At 37.3% G+C, this 23,802-nt stretch overlaps 1 protein-coding gene across 2 annotated transcripts in view; it reads right to left on the reverse strand.

The window, feature by feature from the left end:
- ENPP1 (ectonucleotide pyrophosphatase/phosphodiesterase 1) overlaps positions 1 to 23,802 on the reverse strand; it is a 55,433-nt gene that overhangs the window by 16,637 nt on the left and 14,994 nt on the right. For both annotated transcript variants that reach the window (XM_080583847.1, XM_080583848.1), the window contains 14 exons: positions 22,596 to 22,712; positions 20,251 to 20,376; positions 20,020 to 20,080; positions 14,720 to 14,817; positions 11,519 to 11,598; positions 10,067 to 10,186; positions 8,875 to 8,984; positions 7,602 to 7,667; positions 7,220 to 7,292; positions 5,560 to 5,668; positions 4,727 to 4,858; positions 3,190 to 3,221; positions 2,123 to 2,250; positions 979 to 1,048 (listed from right to left, as the gene is read on the reverse strand). In XM_080583847.1, the coding sequence (XP_080439973.1) occupies positions 979 to 1,048; positions 2,123 to 2,250; positions 3,190 to 3,221; positions 4,727 to 4,858; positions 5,560 to 5,668; positions 7,220 to 7,292; positions 7,602 to 7,667; positions 8,875 to 8,984; positions 10,067 to 10,186; positions 11,519 to 11,598; positions 14,720 to 14,817; positions 20,020 to 20,080; positions 20,251 to 20,376; positions 22,596 to 22,712 (1,322 nt within the window). The remainder of the gene's footprint in view (positions 1 to 978; positions 1,049 to 2,122; positions 2,251 to 3,189; positions 3,222 to 4,726; positions 4,859 to 5,559; positions 5,669 to 7,219; positions 7,293 to 7,601; positions 7,668 to 8,874; positions 8,985 to 10,066; positions 10,187 to 11,518; positions 11,599 to 14,719; positions 14,818 to 20,019; positions 20,081 to 20,250; positions 20,377 to 22,595; positions 22,713 to 23,802) is intronic.

Below are 23,802 nucleotides of genomic sequence, written 5' to 3' on the forward strand. Positions count from 1 at the left end.
AATTTAAACATGACTGACACGCTTAACAGCAGGGCTACCTCAGAACAGTGTTACCTAGGCTATCATGAAACAACAGAATTATAGAGTTGGGAGACCACTTGGTCAACTTACGCAATAAACAGAATCAAAAATAATATAATTATTTCTGCAAGATGTGTGTCTGAACAGTTCTTAGAGTATTCCTCTGGTGGGACCTCCATAGACTTCCAGGTCAAACTGTTCTACTCTATAATGATTTAAAAGGAGTTTTCTAATAATCAAATCCATTCTTCTTTACTGTAGTTTAAGACTGTTACTTCTGGTGGTAGTTACTGTGGAAAATGGAGAATGGACCAGCCTTAGAGACCAGAGGAACTGACTGGCTAAGGGATGCTGGCAGCACCATGCTCTCCAGGGGTACGTGGTAGGAGGCAGGGAGACAACAGTAACTCCCCACCCTCTTCCTTTTATTTATTTTTTTAAACCATGAGGCCAAGGAGCTGCCCAGAGAGGTTGTGCATTCTCTGTCTTTGGCAGTTTTCAAGATGCAGTTGCATAAAGTCCTGAGTAATCTGGTCTGATCTCACAGCTGACTCTGCTTTGAGTTGGAGATAGAACTAGAGACCTCCTGAGGTCCCATCCAATCTGAAATCTCGTGCTCTATGATTCCTATATTTGAGGATTTGGAAAGATAAGTTTTCTCTTTTCCTGCATTTAATGTTAAAACAATAAAACTTGGAACATCTTTATATTCTCACCAGCACAGTCAAATCTCTGGGGCGAGTCCTGTTGCATATTTGCCCGACACTTACAACAACAGAATCCCACCTTGTGTGGGTTACCCAGCACATCATAATAGTAATCAAAGAAATGTTTGATTTCTTTAATTGCAGATGACCATAGGTCGTAAAATAATAATAATCCCAACACCTAACAGCCACAACATTCATAAACTGAAGGTGCTAAAAGTAAGAGCTAACATAAGTTTTCAAGTCTCACCTGCATACTGGGGAAGCGATTATCAGAGCCATGGAATCCACCTGTGCAACTTTTAATCTCAAATGGTTTCCTATTAAAAAAAAAATCACAATTTATATAACTCATACTTTACAAACCATATCAGCTTAGAATACATTCCATGGTGCATTGTTTACTTGTCTATTTAAAGATTTCAGAGGTTTATCCATAGGGAATAGAAATTCTTCAAGCTCTGGAGAAGAATGCCTTTAAAATTAGAATGATAGTTTTCTCCATAAATCTTATTCCTCTGGAATTCTCAAGTGTCTATTTAAAGTCAAGTATCAGAAGACACATGAACAAAATATTTGTTCTCAGGGTAAGAGATTATCACTTCACTGGCATTTAAGAAACAGAACTTTACAGTATACTATATAAGTATTTTCTTAAGATTTTTTTAATAAACATTGTAATGTAATTCAGAGCATTCAGCTCGGCATCTTACAGTCTAGTAAAAACAAATCTCCAACATATGTCAGGTCCACATACATCACTTAAATCCATTCATTTTCAGTAACCTAAATCTGATTTACAAAACTTGCACGTTTTCAGTTTTACAGAACAAGACTTATTGAATACATGAGCTGAAAACCTCTTTGGTGATGCAAGCCCTGGAGTATCACAGAGGTGTTCAAAATTACATTATTACAGCAGGTGCCCTTATTCTGGGGGTTGTAATTTCATTGGTCGCAACATGTAAGCTAATTACTAACAACAGCATGTTCTGTAAATTCAATGTGGATCACTCACAAGACTGATTCAACAACAGTTATACACATGCTTAACATTCATGACTCACTTCAGAAATTCCTAAAGTATGGCACGATGTGCTTGAGAAAAAGGAGATCTTAGTTTCTAACATTTGTGTCACAAAGCCTGCCGCTACGTGCATATTCAACAGGGGAGTATCCATAGCTGTGAGTTTAGAATTGAGCCTTCTCAGGTCTGCACAAACTGCAGAGAAGAGCATGGTTTCTGCATCCCTTGCAACAAGAAATTCAAGAACAAGAACAAAAATTCCAGGCTCCGATAGCTGTCACTGGACTCTAAGCATCTGGAAGACAAAGGCTATGAGAAAACAATGAATTCTTTGCTGTATAACCAAGTACTGAAAACTGCAACTTACCTAGCAAGTTGCCACTGGGAGTTTAAATAAAAGTGCAATGGTTCAATCCGGTCATTGTTGGCATAATGGAAACGCTTGGGCAGAAGGTGTTTCATATAAGCTTTGAAAGGTTGATTTGGTTCTCTGCACTGAAATATTTCAAATTAAAATATAAATTGTAAATTTCATCACAATTTTCTTTATTTCATGCACAGTTCTTACAAAGCACTTCACTTACAAAGCATCTGCAACAGCTTCTATTAAGGGACTCCTTTAAGTTTGGAGTCATATGGTCTGGCACATAAATATTAATACTTAGAGCAAAAAATAACTGTTTTTTTTAATTATTAAAAGAATATTTATATGAGATTATAGAAACCATTTACTCTTCTTATTTTTTTCTTTACAGGCTACAGTTCTACAGAACCAAACTGTATTGCCTATAATTCATAAAAACTACAGAGACATGAACATTATGATATTTTCAAGTGGTAGGAGACTATCCAGCACAATAATTGTACATTTCTGTAATACTGGAAGTCACAGACACTCTAGGGTTTTTTAGATTGGTTACACAGGGACAAACAGATTTTTCAGTGGTGCAGGGATGTGAACAGAAGTCTAGAAGTATAGAGCAGAAAAACAAATTCCTTAAGTTGGAATTGACAAAAACGTATCACTATCCCAGCTCAAAGCTGTTTATCAAAAGGGTGTGAGCAAGCTAATCTTATGCTTGTCCAGGAAATGGAGCTAAGCTTTACATTGATTTGGCCCTCAGTCAGCATGGTCCAGATACACAAGTTCTGCAGTTTGAAGAGCAACATGATACAGCATGTAAGAGGTAGTGAAAAGAAATGAAAACAAAACCTTAGTTAATGCACAACCAGAGACAGTCAAATGACACCTTACTGAACTTTGACCTTCCCTTCCCTTTCCCTACAAGGAACTACTTTTTTTTGTTGTTAACTTTACAGCATATGGAAGGTCACTGATTCAAAGTCTAGATGCTATTTCAGTAGCTTGGAAAATAGCTGATGCTATAAAATACCAAGTAGAAGTTAAGCTAGAACAGGTAAAACGACACTTACTGTGAGGTTTCTGACAATGCCTTCATAGTTAACTGGAAGAATCATATGTAAGAATTAGTCACCTAAGTTAAAAAAGATCAGATATAAAATGAAAGCATTCCCATTATGTAATATATTTAACTTCAAAATATTTCTGACACAGAAATCATTTTTCCAGAATGAAAGCTCTGCGGAGCAAAACATTCACTAAACCGTCAAGTTACTGTTTCTATGAACTTTTAGTTCAGAGACACTCCTTCCTTGCTTAATTACAGCTTTAAATTTTTCAAGTACTTTAGCTACAGTTAGAAAAATAATCTGAGACGTACACTTTCACAAAAGAGGCAGCTAAATGCTGTGCTAATGAAGCTGGATTTTTCCTACTTACTAATAAAACTCTAAGGAAAAAAAGAAACAAATAGAACAATGAGGACGGCAGCTTTATCTGGCAAGCGTCCTTAGAAAGAAAAGCCAAGAACAAGCGAGCCAAGGTTCAGATTCTTAGACTCAAGCCAAAAGGGGACATCACATCATTTAACTTGACATTTTGTATAACACAGGCCCATTACATTTCACACAGTTACTCTGCCCTGAGTCTGATATTCAGCGCCTGACTGAAGTACATAAAGGATTACGCTTGCAAGGGAATCATTAATAATTCCTGCACAGATATACTCAGTGCTACAAAGACAGATACAATATTTCATGAAAATAGTGCATGTGTCAAAAACAGGAGATACTCTGCTTTTCTTCTCCCTGAACTTGTTTGTCCAAAGAGAACCTGGAACCCACACTTTCCAAAGGAAACATTAAAATTGTTTAGAATAGCACCAAGTAAACAGAACTTAAAGTCATTGGGGTTGAGGCATACAAGTTTTAATGGGCTTGGAAAACAATTATCTAGACAGAAAAAGCAATGAAGCGTGAAGGAAGCACTTGTATTCAACATTAAAATGAATTAAAAACTGCCAGCATTAAGTGTTCTGCTGCAATGAGACTGCTTAATGAATTGAAATTTAAGATCTGTAAGCATTCATTGATCTTTACTCAGGTTGATAAACTTCTTTTATGATTATTTGCAGTTTATTCAACTGGTTTGTTGTCAGGCTATTAGGAGAAAAAACTTTTATTTTAAATAACAATGAAATATAATACTCGATATGTAAAAGATGGTAAATTTTTTACATTTCTTTAAGTCTGAAATACAGCAACTCTATATAAACTGGTAAATCAGGAAATAATGTGAGACATGAGGGGAGATTTTGGGGTCTATCTTGAGTACTGAAGATACATTCAAAGGAATGACCTTCACAAAGCAAAGCATGTGCGTGTTGTCACTCTGAGGCATCCCACATAAGCAATTTGTAGAATTTATGTACACTTTCAGACCTGCAAAGGTGAATGGTCTTTAAAAGCACGGGTGTACCACTCAGTATTTCCCCTTAATTATTACCCAGCTTGTCCCTAGCTGACACAGAATATGTATATCCTAAGATTGTACTCAGAAAGCACAGAACGGTACAACAAAGTAACAGAAATTAGTTTAGCAACTACATACAAGAGAAATACTCATCTGGAACATTATTAGGTCGAAGGCGAGCTGCAGGACCAGGTACTAATATGAAATCTTGAACATTATCCAGGTAGGTGCTCAGATATGCTGTTTTCCTGCAGCTCCCTGCTTCCATTCCTGCACAAGAAAATAAGTTTTATTTAAATATGTGAGTATCAGTGTGGAGTATCCTTGCTGATGAGATACATAAGTTAATTGTAAAAATCAGAAATATAATATCTCAGGTCTTTTTATCAGCAACACCAAGACATGGTCAGACCAAAGATTCACTTAGCCCGATACCTTCCAAAAGCAGGAAAAAAAAAAAAAGATTGGTAAAAGATACAACTTTTCACTTATTACAGAAATAATTATAAAAATATAGAAAAGCTATTAGAGAAATAAACCGAAGTTTCACATTCACAGCCTTTTAGTAATGGATAAGAGAATTAATAACTGCAAGGAAGATGTGGCTTTGATTTTCACTTCAGCAATTCATAGACTTGTTGTGTAGTGTAGTTAAAAGAATAAAATGAATATTTTTTTTCAATTCTCCTTTTGATTTCTTTTATCAGTTGGTAATGATTACAGGAGAAATTTGGAATAAAACATGAAAATGATTTAATCCGTCTCAATGTTCTCCACTTCTTTTCCCCACACTCATAGTATAATTCTCACCCACACTGATTATCTCTTATGCCATGCCCATAATACAGAAGTTTATGTATATATTAGCAGGTTCCTTAACATTGCCACAAACATGCAAGTATAAACTCAGAATACTACTTTATAAAAACAGCCCTTCAAAATTTTGATACATTTTACAAAATCAAATTTACCATGATCTGATATAAAAATAATGTTCAGGCACTTATGCAGGTTCATCTGTTTGAGACCATCCATCAGCATCCCAACTATGTTGTCCACTCTCTGTAGTGCCAAAATGACCTGCAAGGACAAAAGCAGGAATGTAAAGTGCCTACTGATCACTTTAATTAAAAATAAATTAAAAAATACTGCTAGAGAGAGTGAATAAGTTTAAACTGCAACAGTACGTGCTAGTAATAAATAAGGATTTCTTCTTATAGACCATTCAAGGTTAGATGCAGTCCAGACATAGGTAAAGGACACAGGGGAACTAGCCAACAGTGCAGCAACCCCCAAATGCACAACAGGGAGCACACAGAGTTCACATGAGAGGAGGAACTGTGAGGACAGGAGAATACAACATTCTCAATACCACACTAAACCTGCTTTTCCTTTATTCCCACTTCTCTCAGTTCTGCACCCTTTAGATACATATTTTTTGTATCTACTGAGAACAGACTCAGGAGGTGCATCTGTAACGCTAAATGAAAGAGAGCCTGGAGACTGGCTAGCACCTGCACAGCTCAGAGCTACCTCCATCTACAGAAGACTGGATGTATCTACACTATACAGCTCTTGGTCCTACTTTTTTTCTGTGCCACAACCTTTACTAAGACACAACTACACATTTTTATGTGTTTTCTCAGTTTAAAACATTTGAACAAATCAGATTACAGACAGTAAGACTGGTTTTAAAGTATGATATTAAGGATGTTTGTCACTTTACCAGGAGCATAATCGAGGACAATATGGAATGCCTTAGGGTAAGAGTGCTGGTGGCAGAACACCAGAGGACTCAAGAGAAAAAAGGAAGCCAAGCCTGCGGCAATCTTCCTCCAAATTACCATTGTGAGTGGCCCTGGAGCAAACTGTCCTTGCAAGCACCTTTGAAAAAGCAAGAGCTTTTTCTTGTTGTCACCACTGCAGTTAGATACCTAGCTGATGCTCAAACTTTCTGACCAATCAAGACAGGAGGATTTTTTAAAGTTCCTGAGAGCTTTTTCCTTTGCATGTTTCACTTCTGTTTGTAAAAATATAAAGCTACTTAGTGCTCTTGTAAACTACAACATTAACCAGTCCCTAAAACTTATACAATAGCTTATACAACTGTGTGATAGGGTGAGCTTCCCTTTTATCGCTCTCTTTCCAAGAAGACATAAAATCTAACTGCAGGGAGATAAGACCAATATTCATCTGAACTTTGCACAGGGACTGGGGAAAATGAATGAAAATCATAACATGAATGCTTATCCACCAAAATTTGGACTATCATGGGTAAAATCTCTGTTCTTGACAAGATGAAACTGTACAAACTTTTGGTGGTGTGTTTTTGCTTTTTTTGTTTTGTTCTAAAATCAGCATAAAAGGTTTGTATGGGTCAGATAAAACAACATACAAGAGATGGCAATTTTAAAGTTACTGAAGCAAAATAAAAATTAGAGTTACTGAATAGGCTGTTTACTGCACGCTTTGTATTGATGTTAATTATGGACAGGCTGTCTATTCAAAAAATCTTTTTCTAATAAGTATACTGAACAGAGTCTTGGTTCATCTAATGTGATTTATAAAAGGTTTATTATAGAATCAGAGCTAAAGTTCAAATTAAAAGAAGAAAAAAAATAAATTACTTACTCCACTGCTTACTGGTCCAAACTTATGGCCTGAGGAATCTGGTTCTTCTAAATACAGAGTGTAAAAGTGTGGTCTATATCAAACAGTACCAAAAATGTAATATTTTACATATACGTTGAGACAGTTTGAAGAGATTATATTTCAACAATGGATACGGAATATTGGAAACAACTCTATCATTCAGAAGCAGGGCACATTAGAGGGAAATAGAGAAACATAACAGTAAAAATAGTTTTCAGTCATAAAAACAAGCGTGCATCAAATAGTATTTTAACATTTCTAGAGTAATATATAATATAGTTTAAAATAGAAATCATATTTGCAAAACATTTCATTGCAATACCACTGGAACAAGAACTCATGCTTGCAATTGTATACCTACCTTTCATCTTCAGGTAACTGCAGCCAGCGAAGAATAGTTACCACCCTTTCTTCAAAAGGGATTGAGCTGTATCAAAACAATATTAGATCAACTAAATATTTCCAAAAGCTACAAAACTTTAGTCACACATATTACAAAATCAGTGTTTATTAGCAGAGAAATTTGAATTCAACTCGATGCTATTAATGGATATTTACAGAATACAAGTTTCTCTGTGATAATTTTCTGTGATTCTTGAGGAGTTGATGTCCTATTCTAAAGCTTACTTACATCAATATTCTCCCCATTGACTGCAATGAAATTATAATATAGTTCTCAGTATTTCTTGTGTTTATTTTACAAACAGAATAATTGATACTAAGGTACAAAAGCATGTGTAGGTTTTCTTTCCTGTATTAAGTTTTGAAAACGTCTTGGTTTGGGGGTTTATGTTTATACAATTTGAATACAAGTTCTCATACTATGTCACAAAGGAGATCCTCATCAATCTGAAGCAGACCAAAAATAAGCATGTTGACCTGTAACATTATGAGGCATCCACAAAGTTAGTAATTCAGCTACCTATCACAAGTTTAACTGAACATGTATGAATCCCTAAAGAAAAGCATAGATAGTATGTCAAGAATCAGGATTTCCATGCTATATTAAGGTGTAGGGAGACAGACTGATTCAAGGAAGACAGAAATGAAAAGTCTTGTTTCTTGTAAGAGATTTGAAATTATTAAATAAATAGTGATAAATACATTTATGTGGCATTTTCATTAGATAAAAAATGCTTAATTGCAATGAAGACCAATCACTGACTAAAATATCACTGCCTTAATATGAAATATTTTGAAAATTTGCAATGAAAATAATTTGACACTGGAACAATTTACAAGTAATGATTTAAGAATACGATGTTAGTTTTCAGGGATAATACTATGTCAAGACCTGATACATTCACTTTATGAGAGATTTGGATTGAATGACTCTAAACACACCCATAGATGACTTGTATAAATATAAATGGAAAAGCACTAAAGCGTCAAAGCTGGCTGCTCTTAAAGCTGTTTTTTCCACATATTTCCTGTAAAACGTTTACTGAAGAATGGCAAAACCATTAGACAAAGAATCTACACTGCAGTGAAAGGAAGTTAATTTGATCCTACTTTTCTTTCATATGGTGTACAACTATTTAGAAACGCATAACAGGTTTTATACTTTCTCTGGGATCTGTCCCATCAGTATAGTTAATGTAAAATATTCATCCAAGACACAAGATTTCACATACCTATTGTATTTTTCATACAGATTTGGAAAGGTCCCATCAATTGCTACATCTGAGCCAGGCCAGAAGAACGTAGCAGCTTTCAGACCTTGGTACATAGCTGTTAGCCAGATCTGCAGGACAAGAATAATCATTCTCATTAGTGGAGTTCACTCAGTTGTGAACCACTCCCACCATCTCTGCACCTTTCAGAAAGATCAAAAACTAAAAACATTAAGCAGAGCACTCAGGACAGTCAATTTTGCACCTCTCTGCTATCTGCAGTCCCGATATACCATCCAGCCTGACTCCTTATTGCAAACACCCATACCCCTTCCACTGCTACACTGCAGGGAGCCAGGACAGAAGCAGGAGCTACCAGCTTCTGCAGCTAGGAGCAATAATGCAATAGCGGAACCACAGCTGAGTACTACGAAGCAGAAATTTCTCAAGAACAATGGAGTAAGCTAGAAAGAGCAGGAATGTTCCAAGGAGCAATGCATACTCTGAAATACAGGAGCAACAGTTAGGTCAATGTTTCTGATTTTAAGGCAGATCCCATGATATACAGATTTTTCTGTTTTCAGCGTGGTTTCCTGCCAGACTCCTGCACCACTTTCTTCTCTGTGGCCTGCAAAGTCTACATTTGTGTTCTTTCCTCCTCAAGTATCAGTCCTCCACACATTACTAAAAGGTCACATCTGCTCCTTCACTGTTCTTCATGTCCACTCTCACCCAAACTTTCCCATGCCAGTTCGTTTTGATGGCAGTCTCAGCACATTTGTCATAGCAGTATGATTAAACTAAGAGCTTTTCTTTTAAAACTGTATCTTTAGACTCAGTAGTAATTTGGGCAGAATGCAAACCTTTACTACTGCTTATTACTGTAATTGGTCTGAAAATTTCCTTAGAGAACTTAACTGCAAGCTCACGTGATATTAAGAACAGAAGAAAATCTGCTGTCTTTACTAGTTATTTTGAGCTAGTTTTCTCTTTAGGGAAAATTTCATTAAGTTCAACAAAATATATTACACTGCTTTGTTCCTAATTCTGCAGCTCTAGTATAGCAATTTTGAATCACGATGAGTAAGTAACGCTTCTTGGCTGACTTAGAAGTACCCTCTGTAACTTTTTTAACATCACTATGCAGTCGAGTGATGTTAAATAATATGACAAAATACTGCTGTAATGCTCTCAGCTGTGCAATAATACTTACAGGCTGTCCTTGGTACCACTGTGGATTAAACTTCTCTTCACTTCTAAGGGTGAAGGATGCATTTCTTTTGAGGTCATACATCTTGTTATCGATTATACCATGAGATTCAGGATACAGTCCCTGTAATTAAGAGGACACCTTGTTGCAATGTTATGACCCTTCTGGCTACACAAACATACGTTTGTTAGACAAACATGTTCAATGAGTAATCTGTATGTGACCCTACTCCAAGCTCAAGACTACACCAGTACCTCAAATCGCAAATTTAACAGCATCACCTGTTATTGCTACCAAAACCTACCTTACAATTTTTAAATGCTTTGCAGTGAGATTAAAAATAATAATTAAAAGCATTTCGAAGGAGAATTTTGTATCAATGGATGAAAGCTCCAGCTGGGGAAAACCATTCTATAAACAGTTAAAGAAGTTCCGAGTCACCAGCTGCTAGATAGCTTTAAAAGACTGAGTGCTCTTCTTTCACACAGACTGACTTCTTTTTAGATTAAAGGGGATAATAACACCATTGGGGCTTTCATGAACACAACTGCCTGCTAATTTTCACAAGAATGGGGAGCTGAGACAAAGCTCTACATGGTGTTTAGGGATACTCTAAAGTGGCCATAGAGCATGGTTAACACCTCTAGCTGCATATTGAAACATGGATACTTGGCAGGACTACACAATTAAAAATTTCATTCCTGCACTCCTGCTGATTTACCAAAAGCCAGTCGTGAAAAACTGGGAAGATAAGAAAGAAGATGCAGATCGTCAAGTATTTAATTCAATTTTACTTCTCACATCATGAAATTAAGAAGGCTCTACGGGATTCCAGCCCTGCATTCAGTGCTGACAACCTCCTTTTTTCTTTTTCCTTTATACACAGGAGGTGAAGATATTCACAAGGTCAAGTTTGGGATAATTCTATCCAGGTTTGGGTACAGTCCACCATGGAGCCAACACTAATATGATACTCAGATCTTTCCTTTCATTTCATGTATGTCTTTGGGCTATGTCAAGATGACTTGAAGAAGCGGAACAAGGCTGACAATTTAAATTCTCTGCTGCTCTCACAGCAGAGACTGTGAGCTGCTCTCACTCCTGACTTTAAGAACAGATAGTTCTGCAATTTATTGGAATGAGGTTTTACAAATGAGGTTTGGTAAAGTGGCATGATTTACATTTATATGGGAATTCCTGCAACTGGTCTCAGAAGAACTGGATTAGTTAAAGAGATTAGATCTGAGCAGTTAACTATAGTGTTATACAATGACAATCTAAATTATGCAACGAGTATAATAAATACATTTCCATATTCTGGGGGGAAAATCCTGTAGTTTTAGTAATCCACACAGGAAGGAAGAAAAAAAAAGAAAAAAACACTGTTGCCTTGGAGACAACTTGATAATGAACAGTCTCTTCGGTAGTGCAAACATAATATACATGAATTCTTACTGTAACAACGGAGTAATGATTGGGAAAGGTTTTTGAAGGATACACTGGTCTCATACTGGAAGTGTATGTTCCACATTTCTCTAGAAGGAAAAACAGCAAATTTACAGACAAAATTTCTGCAAGTTTCTATTATGCAGACATACGTTTTATTATTTTTTTTCTAAATCATGCTTCTAAAAAGTTTTCATTTTTCAGACTTCTGGTGTTAATACCTCATTTTTCTTCCCACATTCATTTACAAGCTGACTGAATGTTAGGAATACAAAATTTTGATATTCATAATGACTGACTCCAATGGTCATACGAGCAAGACCTACAGTCCCTAGGCACATGCATAGGTAAAAATGGGTAATAAAAGAAATCACACCCTCCAAAGCTGCCCTGGTGAGCGGTATGTAAAATGAGCAGCTTGAGACCAACTAGCTACTTCACCATGGGAGCTCTCAGAGGTGAGACAGCACAGCTGCCACCACAGTGGTGCCCTGGCTTTCTCAATCACCCGTCAAATCACTATTTTTGGCACTCTCTCTTCTTTATATATATACACACATATATACATAAAGTATATTAATAAAAATAAGCTGTTATTATAGAATGAATCTCAAAGTTTTCTTTATCTTGACAAAAAAAAAAGGTTCTTAAGGAGAAAATTTGTGCATAGTAGTATTTGTTAGTATGAAGTCACTAGCCAGGCCAAAACACTTAAGCAAAGTTTACTCAAGTTAGATTTCCTAAGGCAAATGTGTGGGACCTGATTTTCAGAAAAAAAGAAAAAAAAAAGAAAAAAAAAGCCTTCATTATCAACATTAAAAATACAACGTGATAATCAAAAACTTTTCAACAGATCCTAAAGATCCCTATAGAAAGAAGACCAATCTTCACTGGCCTTCTGGGTTACATATATACATATATAAATAAAATAGAATGAAAGGTTTAACAACATAAGAAGTGTCATGCCAAGGCACTTAGAACTCATTGGCTAGGGCTTTGGGTTAGGTCTCAGTTGAAATAACCCATTTCAGCTAATTAAGAAGAAGCCAAGCCAGCCAAAAAACCCCTCTCAAATTACATGGGCATTCTCTCCAGCTTTATGTTCTTAAGTAACAAATCATCAGTTTCACCCTTTTTGGTATGGCAACACACTTGATGCATTTCAACCACTTCCAAATCTGTTGTTGAGGCTATTTTCCTAAATAGTAGGGTTTTTTTTGCTGTTGTGTGGGTTGGGTTTTGTTTGGTTGTTTTTGTTTTGTTTTAGAGAAAAATACACTTAAAACATATTTTGTCCAGAATTGTAGGGGGTATCATTCCTATTTTTGGTTTGTTGTCTTAGTTAAAGACAACTGAAGACAAAAGGAGGATTTATTTTAAAATTATTATATCACAGTCTAGAAGAATGTGAACATGTTTTCTCCAAACCCCATAACACACATAATGGCTCTATCTAGGTTCCCTTAGAAGCCTCAGCACCATTCTGAATTCCCCACCTTCAACACATAACTCTGTGTGTGTGTATAATAAAAGTTGCTAAAAGTGAAATTGTGGTATTGCCTCATAGGCGTTTACTCTAACAAAAATCTCCATGGAGACATCAGAGTTATACCCTACTGACAGAATTAAAAATATTACCATTATTTTCTCTCATATGTCAGTATCAGGAAATAAATGAGGAATATAATAGAATGCTGCACTTGCCATCAAGTGTTTTAAAGAATAAAATCCAGGGATTTAGCAATGTCCTAATTTAAGGGAACAGTAAGTAGTCACATTAGGTAATGTGAATAACTGTTCATGGTTTTATAAGTCCTGCCATTCATAAATTGTAAGTCTTTCTGGACACTTACTAGTTTAGTCTCTCCAGAGTAATGGAGAATGATGATACAGAATAATATTTTTTCCCCAGATTGTTCTTTATTTTATTCTAAAACATTATTAGACATTCTGGCTTTAAAATCTTCAACAATTTAAGTTTTGACCACAAAAAACCTCAATGATTCTGAAGAGGTGAATTGCCTTTGATAAAGGTACTGAAGGATTTGGTTGAGGCAACTCAATTGCTTAGTGGTCAAAATTTACCATGGATTCAGTGGAAACAGAAATACAAGTTTATTATAGAAGTCACCACAAAAAGTTGCACTGCAGCCTATCCACACTAAAGAATGCAGAAACTTTGTATGCGGCAGTGGACATCGCAGCCTGGAAGTCCTACAGATGCTTTGTGATGCCACTATCTTGTATCTCAGCCAGAGCTATAACCATTTGTAATAGCCAACCTCTCTTCTCAATGCTCAAGATGTTGAAAATTTCAATAACTGCAGCTTATGAAATTGTTTCAAAGCCTCAATTAAAAAAAAAAAAAAAAAGCTAAAACCTCAAATACATCTGTGAATTGTTATCCTCTGGAACAGATCAAGTTGTAACAACCACTGTACAAAAAAACAAGTATTTTTACTGATTTATTTTTAGTCAAACTGAAACCAGTCATACCAGGTAGTAATTTATGAATGACAGCAAGATTGGCATATTTTTCAGACACGAAATGTCATCGGTTCTTTACAGACCACAGGAAAATGGAGACAGGAAAAGTAACTAAAGTTACTTAGACACTACAAAGTAGTGGCACTACCAAATCCAGAGAAAAAACATACATATGAGAAATGGAGTTCTCATTTCTTCTGAAAATGTTTGTTATATGGTTTTCTCAGATTCATCACATTTCTATGCTACATACCAGCCCTTCCATATCATCTTCCTTCTCTACCTTCCTTTTCAAGTAGAATGAAGTGCTTTCTATCTCACTTTCTGTTTTCTCCAAAGCCATTCCATCTAAATATGAGACAATATGCAATATAGAGCAAAAAGCATTCCTACTTCTAATTCCCCCCACATAAATAAAGTAAGCACACAACAGGAAGTGTCCATCTCTGAAATATAGCAATTGTTGCTTAACTGTTTTTTTAAGGTATTTCTGAAAATCCAAAGCCTAGCAAGCCCATCCCTCATACCCTCCCTCTCCTTGCCCTTCCACCCCCACACACCTCCAGTTCTGTCTGCACAGCTGTTCTACGGTGCAAAAATATGAATTTCCACAGAACAGTGAGGATTTAAAAGAGTAGTAATAGCAGCATACACAGAAAAACAAACCCCACAGATTTTGGAGGTAAAACAGCATGATATTGCTTAGACAAGGGAACTACTCACGTAATTTGCTAATAACAGGTAGGAGTCTACCCCACGTCTGCAAATATTCTGCTCTGAAGCCATCCAATGAAAACAGTAACACCGGAGATTTGGTAAATCTGAACAAACAGAAATTCAAGTATTAAAAGAGAGACTGAGAAATAAATTCCTATCACTTATTTCAAGAAAGCTTTCCCAAGAATCTTGGAGATGTTCCTTAGGGGACTGTAAACCAGGCTGAGGAAATTAGTCCTCTGAAGCAGGAAGGTTTGCAGGCTGGCACAGCAGCAAGCAAGACAGCCATTGTGTCCTCTTTCTTTGCAGGCTGGCATAAGTATCCTGCTAGAAGAGGTAAGGCATACACACACACACACATCCTGACAAGGCCTATTTTCACAAACACACACAATAAAACATAAGCCAAGATGCTCACATAATCTGCCTGGGGTTTTTTGGTACTCTATCTTGAAATCAGTTCCACTGGAGCCTCATTCAATCCTTTCCATCTCAAGGTATGAAAATGGAAAGAGAAAAGGCAATGCTAACCCATGGCTTTCCTTTATTTAGAAGAACTTATCTTCTGCACAAAACTCTGAACATAACTTGTGCACTAGATTTTCCTTAATCAGCAACTATAATACATATTTTTTCCTTTCATCTTATAAAGATTATTTAACCAAATAAGAACTGAATCTCCACTCCTTCTGTACCAGAAGTACTACCAACCTCCAAACTGAAAAATGTGGTCCTATAACTGGAGCACTATAATAATATTTCAGCCTGGACTTGGCAGATAAATCCAGAAACTGATTTCACTGGAACAAGCAAAAATAAATTCTCTTCTTCCAGTCTCCACAGGACCTATGTTTTCCCAACTTCAGCCCTGTTCAAACAATTTCTCTCCAACTGTAAGTTCTTAAAACATTGCATCACTGATGGAATAGTCATCAGTAACTTCTTCCTTGAAGAAAAAATATCCTATGTTGAACCTATAAATGAGGACATGCGAGGCTGCAATAGCACTGCAGTGCAGCAACAACCACTGAAAACATAAGTTTGTCGAAAAGAAATTAATATATTTTACATGCCAATTAGAAGCTCATTTTTCCTTTCTGTTTACAAATTGTAAAATGAAAATGTTTTTTAAAATTTTTATTGGACTTTAGTTTCCCAAAATAAAACAGTGATGACAGAAGACAAATATTATTTATAAAGTGTTGACAATTTCTTTATTGAGGTACTGCATGAAAAAATCCAAACAACAATTTACACTGACAAGTAAAACATTCATAAGCCTTATTTTAGTCTAAAACAAACGTGACCACATTAAACTGAAGATTAGTCAGGCAGCCAGAACATGTCTCTCCTTTTTTTTTGGATGAACAGTTGGAAGCTTTTGGAAGAAGTTCAGCTAAAATGACTTCATTAGTCAGAACATAGCCTACCCTTCCCCAGACAGAATAAAATATTAAGATGCATTTGTAACATAGAATCACAGAATGATTTGGGTTAGAAGGGGCCTTAAAGACCATCCAGTTCCTACCCTCTTTTAGTTTAAAGACATTTCTCCTTCTCTTGTCACTGTACTCGCCAACAAAGAGTCCCTCACCAGTTTCCCTGTAGGCCCCCTATAGGGGGTACTGGAAGGCCGCAATGAGGTCTCTTTGGAGCGTTCTCTTCTCCAGGCTGAACAACCCCAACTCCCTCAGCCTGTCTTCGTAGGAGAGATACTCCAGCCCTCAGATCATCCTTGTAGCCCTCCTGTGGACTCATTCTAACAGGTCCATATCTTTCTTATGTTGGGGTCCCAGAGCTGAACTCTACTCCAGGTGGGATCTCACAAAAGCAGAGATGTTTGTGGCCTGGTTTTCATCTGTATGGTATATTTAATACTGTCTTTTGGAAAGCTTAGTAGAGACAGTAAGTGAGGAACAAGAAATGAATGACCTTCAGGCCAATATGGAAGTCTTTAGCAGAAAAGAGCAGGGAAACCTCATGTACTACCTTTGCCCATATTACAGATATTTTTTGCACCACAGATTTTGATTTCTGCAACTTCTACAAATACTTAACTTTTTTCAAACAAATTGATTCTCTCCAATGCAGAGGTCTAAAAAATTTCACTGCAAAGTTTCTTGCAATAAATTATGAACTTCGAGGCAAAGACTGTTCAATATTACCTAACTATAAGTCTAACTTAAAAACAAATTTAAAATAACTCCTTAGACAGGGACTTTATGCAGTTGTGCCTGGCTTAACGTTTATGAGTAAACCAACTACTGAATACATGTTTTAGTTGTCTGCAAATCCATCTAATATCACCTCATGCACATAAATTATATTTGGCAAGACAGACCATTGCCACAGCTAGAGATATCGGCACTTTTGCTCTTTGTATACTCCCAAATACATAACTCAAATAGTCAATGACCTGTCCCATAGTCAGGGAAACGAACCTTGAGAGGCCATGTTAAACTGCATTCTTTGGAAGAACTCCAGTGCAATCCCCTTTGAGTAAAGCTCTATTTCACAAGACAAACCGATCTGAGCTCAGTTCTGAGGCAAATCAGTGATTTCTGTGACTTTTTCTGTTTGTAGCTTAGCTTTTGCTCCGTCAAAAATGTGTTATCATGAGCAAGCAGACATGAGAGTACAGAAGCCCAAGCTTTGGCTCTGCCAGTGATTCATGCTGGCTGTGTCCAAGCTGTATGACAAGGCTGTTTCACAGCTCTTGGATAAATATGTATGCCACAGTCACATCCTGACTCCAAACTGAAGGAAATGCAGTGGTAATTATCCACTCCTATAAACTGGCTTCTATGGAAACATAACGCAGGCAACACAAGCTTGCTGTGGTCTAGCAGGTTCACCAGCCTGGATGATCGACAGACCAGAACTGTGGACCATGCTGCCAAGCTGACCTGCTTCCCAGAAGGCTGGTTAGACCACAATTTAAAAAAAAAAAAAAAAAAAAAGGAAAAGAAAAAGAAAAATAAAAAAGTCTCCTCAAAAAGCTAAACATACTACACAGAGAATTTCCTACTGCCTACTGCCCCCAGGCATACAGTGCTGCCTACGCACAGCCATAAAGCATAGGAAGTAAAATGTTCTTTTCCATTAAATGTATGTAAGGCCTCAACAGGAAGCACAAATACACAATTATTAAGGAGAAAGTAAATAATAACCTTCAAATACATAGGAGAGAACTGCAAAGCTATTTCTTCCAGCTCACTGAAGACAGCACATGTATTAATAGGCTTAAATTACAGCAAAAGATACTAAACACCAGGAAAACCATCTAGTTAAGCAGTAGGATAAAGCGCTTAAGAAGGTTTGAAATCTCAAAGTAGTATTTCACTCCTGAGACAATGGGAAGGACTAGATGACTCTTGAAATCTTATAGCCCCTTATAATCCTATTACATAACATAGAATCCAGTATTGGAAAGATTTAATGTGTACTTCGTTTTAAGCATTTGAGCCGTCTTACTGAAATCAGTGGGATTTCTCAGATTAAGTACATCATCGAACACTGCAGTTTTTGTATCCTCTGTCGCATATAAGCAGTCCCAACTAAAATTTTAACAACACGTTGTTTTAATATGCACAGAATCAGAATCAATATCCTGAGGCCTCAAAATGAGCACTGAGCTAAAGTCACCTGCACTCCTACCTACTCCGCCACAGGAAGAAGTGAATTGTTTACAGACTTGTCAGTTTTGGGAGAAGTCTGTGTGCTAACAGTCTGAGATGAGCCTTCAGTAAACACCACTCAATTCAACTTTGACCACACATCACCCTTTCCTGGGCTGGGTTTTATTGCAACATTTATGGTTTTGCCAGGATTAAAACAATTTTAGTCAAGTAACTATGCATTCCTTTCATGCACTGAACAGGAACAAAAAAAAAAATACAACCAAGTTAACTAGCAGGAGTTGCCATTTGACATTTATACTATTGACAGTGGTTCTGGACAACACTCTTGTTTATCTGCTCTTTGGGGTATCACTCCCTAATCATGCATTCAGGAAAACAGCATCCTAGTCAGTTCCTAGCACACAGCCCTGAATTAATTCCTCAGAAGAGGAATTAATAATAAAAGGTTTAAGAACTGGCTGGCTACAAACCTCCTATGTGGAAGTTTCTCAGGGACTTGGGCTCAATGCTAGAAAGAAGCTCCAATGTCTGTCTTGAAGCAGGTTGTGAAGTGTCAGTGTTTGTTATTGTTCCAAATCAGAATGAAAAGTGCTCATTTGGTATAAAAATATGCCAAAAGGAAATACACCTTGTCTGACAATATTGTAACTCGAATAAATATAGTATGATTTACATATCTTAGCATAAGTAAAAAAAGTAATGATGTAAGAAAAAAATGAAGTGTTTTTACTTTACTAAAAATATTCCATTTCAAAATCATCAAAATAATTTGGGGGGGGATGTTTGACATTTTTCAGACAAGAATGTAACTTAACTCAACCCCACAGCATGTTTTCAAACCTTGTTTTCCAGTGGAACACTTTTCAGTCAAGAATGGTTAAGTCACTTCTATTAATGCCCGATTCATTCAACTACAGCATGCAGTAAACTTAAGCTTTAATGTTAATTTGAAGATCCCACAGCAATAACATTACATGAAGTGCAGGCTGATTTTCCGGCTGGGAACTACTTGAGTCCAAGTGCTACAGCCATAAACTAGATGATCTACTCCTCAGACAGGGCACATGCAGCTTGAAGGAGCAGGCCTGACATGGAGCTCCCCCACAGAAGTACAAGGATCCCATGTGCAATGTTTTACACCTTCTAAAGAAAGTAGCTCACTTTGCAAACAATTCTGTCCCAGTCCCGATGACACTGGGACAGTGATCTGCCCACTTTTTGCAGCTCTGGTGTTGGAACAGGCACAGAAGGGCAAAGGTCTTTAGAAGTGACTATGAAGACAAGCAGTCAGGAGTCTGAGATTGCTGGGTGGGTCCCAGAATATCTGAGACAGCATGTGTTGGAGCATATGTAGGACAATAGTGAGGCTGGCACAAGGGAGAGCTCCCCCGACTGTAAACACAGCTGTGAGAGATGGCAGGGAACAGGCATGTCTTGCAAGTCAAGCAAGTGCTGGAATACGTGAGTGCTGCTGGGGTAGAGCAATCTGATCTGTTAGTACGCGCGACCAAATACTGGCCGAACAGGTGTGCTCGTCTGGCTGGCAGCCGCTCCTACTGTGGATAAGAAAGGCAAGCAGCTCCCATGAAGGCACACAAGGGAAAATAATCTCAAAAATGAAACGTAAGCAAAGAACAGAGCTATGCAAATATACAATATCCTCACCCTTTTGGACACTGAGGTTCAGTAATGTCCTCACACTCTTCTTCAACCCAGCTTGCCTCTCCTTAAAACAAATGAGTGCAATTTATTTTTCAAGACAGTAAATTCCTTTGTTGATCAATGCAAGTTTTTCACTTCATTAGGTGTTTTTAAAATTATACCACATCCTTGCTCCTTTCAAATAAACACAGGTACACACAAGAGAGACTAAATAAATTTGTTGAGGGCACTTACCTTTACAAACAGCATTATAATTGACACAGCAATCGTTTTTTTCCACACAATCATCTGCACAGGAACAATGATATTCTGGTTGCCTCTTCTCTCCACACCTGAATTTATTACAGGTCCATATATGAGCTACAAATAGATGAGAGAGGGGGACAGTACAATGGTTAACACCAGTGTAAGTGCAGAAGTAACAAACTGAATGGTAAGCTTTGTCTCAAATGCGTACTCACAGAAAATCAGTCCTGAGGTATTTCATGCATGCATAATGGTGCAAGCTTTGGAAGACAGAAACAGCCATGGCTAAACAATTCAAGTGCACAGCCGACTGAAGACAACTATTCAGCATATGCTTATAAATACCACAGAACATAAAAGGTCAACAGGAAGAATCTTTTTACAGACCTCTTTAAATATGGTAATTTTTGTGGATTTAATCTGGCATACTATAAACAAGCTCCACAACAACTGCACCAAGAAAACCCCCAATTTAACTCTGAATTTGGAATACCTGGAACACACTGAAAAACAGTAACTTACTCTGACTTGCACTGAAGACACAATGAATTTTACCAATCACCATCATGCATTACAGCTTTTTTCAGCATCTCTTACGCACAGATATAACTCTGTTATCATACAAGACTACTGTGTGTAAACTGACAGAAAGACCTGCTGACTTCAACTTCATTGTTGTTTTCAGTAGCAATTTTTTTTTAGTGAATCATATTTATTTTTCTGAACAGAATATCCCAATACATCTTATCATTTCAAGATACAAATTTTGTTATCAGTTGTAAACACAAGCAGATCCTTCACTGTCAGTGAGGATAAACCTGAGTGATTTACTGAGTGAATTTTCAAACTGAATACCTATGTGATGGTTTTAATTGAGATGTGGAAACCAAATCCAGAAGCTTGAGTAGAGGACAATCATTATTCAATCTTCATACAAGACTAACGATTAGAAAACTCTAAAAGCATTTTCATCTGGTTAACAAACATATGTACGTAATCTCACTTCCAGGAATACTGAGCTTGAGTAACTCTACCAATGTCAGTAATCTTAACAGTTTTGAGAGAGAGCAGAATCTGTTATGGTTCTGGTTATGTGGTGTTATTTGTAAATCATAAGTTCATTCTCCACTGACATTAAGACTACTGAATTAAAAAACATCATTCAACACATGATAGTAAGTGAGTAGTAAGACATACACTCCTGTTTGTGAAGAATTCTTTAAACTGCTATAATGAAACAAAGTGGAGGGTAAATCCCATGTAAATATTGTAATATGCAAAAAGCTTTATGCAATGTTGAGGACCTTTGAAAAATAGTTAGCTGAAGAAGGCATCTGAGCTCAATTTAATCATTTGGTTCTACAAAGTAAACATTGATTTTTTTTATTTCTAAGACTACGTTCATAATTTTTACAAATACTTATAAAGATGGATAAGAAGAAAAATAGTTAACTGATAAAAGCACCATGCATCAAGCATTAAGACAAAACTACATTAGAGAATACAGTCAAGTTCTGTCCTTAGTGTTACTACCCATACTTAACATCTTTCACCATAAAATTTCTCCACAGTATTTGTCACACCCTTGCCCATCTGCCTTCCAGCTTCCTGGTAACTCATGACAACTTCTTACTTTGCAACTGTTCTCCACCACTGCAGTCTGTTTTGTTGTCATGCCGTGTCCCAGAGGCTGGCACACTGCCCTTGTGTCATGCCCAAGCTGGGCAGAGGGCTTGAGCAGCACGGTACTGCGTAGGGAGGGTGCATTCACAGAGCTGCTCTGTCCTTCCCCTTTCTCACGTGGGTGATGACAGACAGAAATACACAACACACAGAATCCACTCCTGTTCCCAGCCTGCCCCAGAACGTGCTAGCTGTGTATTTGATGCAAGGGACAATACAATGGATGTCACTGTTCTCTCACTCCCAAGCACAGAAAACAAAAAGCTAGCTGAGACCTCCAGTCACGGTTCTTCCTGCACTTTTTAAGGGGGAGTGCAGCAACACGGTCCTTCACAGCCTCTCCCCCCACAGGGCTTTTACAAGCTTTGCTGGTGTGTAACAACAGCTACGCACAGCCCTGAAGTTTCCACAGGGGTCCCCAGGACTGCTTTCACCACTGCACCTCCGCCTGCAGTTGCAACAGAGCGGGCAGGAAGAGGGGGAGACCACCGGCAGCACAGCCATCGTGCTGCTCAGCCTCCCCTCTCCTGTCCTTGCGGCCCATTTAAAGTCAGGATTACAGCCATCTGACCACAGCAGAGCTCACAGTGCAAGGCCCTCCCATGTCACGCAGTATGAGAGTTTGCCTCCGTCATTTTTTCTATCCTTACCTGGTTCTATGCACGTTTCCTGGTAATCTAAGCAGCAGTTTCCATGCTTGACGCAATCTCTGTCACAACGGCAGCTTCCAAAAGACCTTTCAAAGCAACGGCCTTTGCAGGTTTTCACTGTAATATTGGATAGTGTTATCAATTAATATGCAAAGAGAAGGAGTATGATCAGCATATGGAGTGACACAGCTGGTCATTCCACAACTTACAAGGTGGCTGCAAAAATAGCAGCAGCTGAAGACAACCAAGAGTCTTGATCCAGCTAAATACATTTATTTTCTCTTATTGAGTGGAAAGTATTTTTCATCACGTTGAACAAAAGGTTCTGTTTTAGTAGGAATGTGGCATCTCATTTGTGGCAGAAGGCAGTGGAACAAAGGATTACAATTCTAGTTGTGAGTGAAATTGCCTTTCTGCATCACCAGAAGATATTGGTACAGTCATTCAGCATATGGAATATCTCCATCAGAGAAAATCTGAACCCGTGTCTTCAGTTAGTGCGCCCAAACAGTGAAATGCTTTTGCAAAAGCCTCCAAGATCTCCATTTTGGAGGCTGACAATGTTCCACTTTCTATAACTAATTAAACGTTAATTGGAATCCAGACTGCACCTACACCTCTCCTATGCTCATGCCTTCTTGGCATTACTGTTTTCATGTAAAACACTGCCACTTCGGCACAAGGAATTGGAGAAGCCCAGCTCCACATGGCACTTTATTATGTTTGAGGTACTACCCTGAGACACAGGAAGAGTTGTTCCAAATCAGACGCAGAGATACAAACTTGAGAGTACTGCTCGCTGGTTTATTTTTTGTTCAGTTTTAATGTGAGAAAGGCATAGCCTTCTTCCACTAAAAATTATTGCAGGACTGTGTGTTAAACAGATTAACTTTGAAATTACTTTAGATCTGCATCATGAATAAAGTTGTCCCCAAAGTGAAGCTTAATTTCTTAAAATATATTTCTTAACCTTCTACCTGAAGAAATTTCAACCGCAAAAAAAAAATCATGTATTTTTCAGGACAGAAAACAGCCAAAGGAATTCCACAAGGAACATTTTCAGACTAGAATTCTAACCAGTAAAAAAACAACTTTTTTTTCATAGTTGACTGGAAAAGATGAAAAAATAAATGTTCCAGGACAACATGGAATAGAAATTGTTGTGTGTTGTTTTTTTGTTTTTTTTTTTAAATAGTGAACTGAGAAA

This window comes from Anser brachyrhynchus (assembly GCF_964034855.1).
Source record: "Anser brachyrhynchus genome assembly, chromosome: 3".
Taxonomy (NCBI): Eukaryota; Metazoa; Chordata; class Aves; order Anseriformes; family Anatidae; genus Anser; species Anser brachyrhynchus.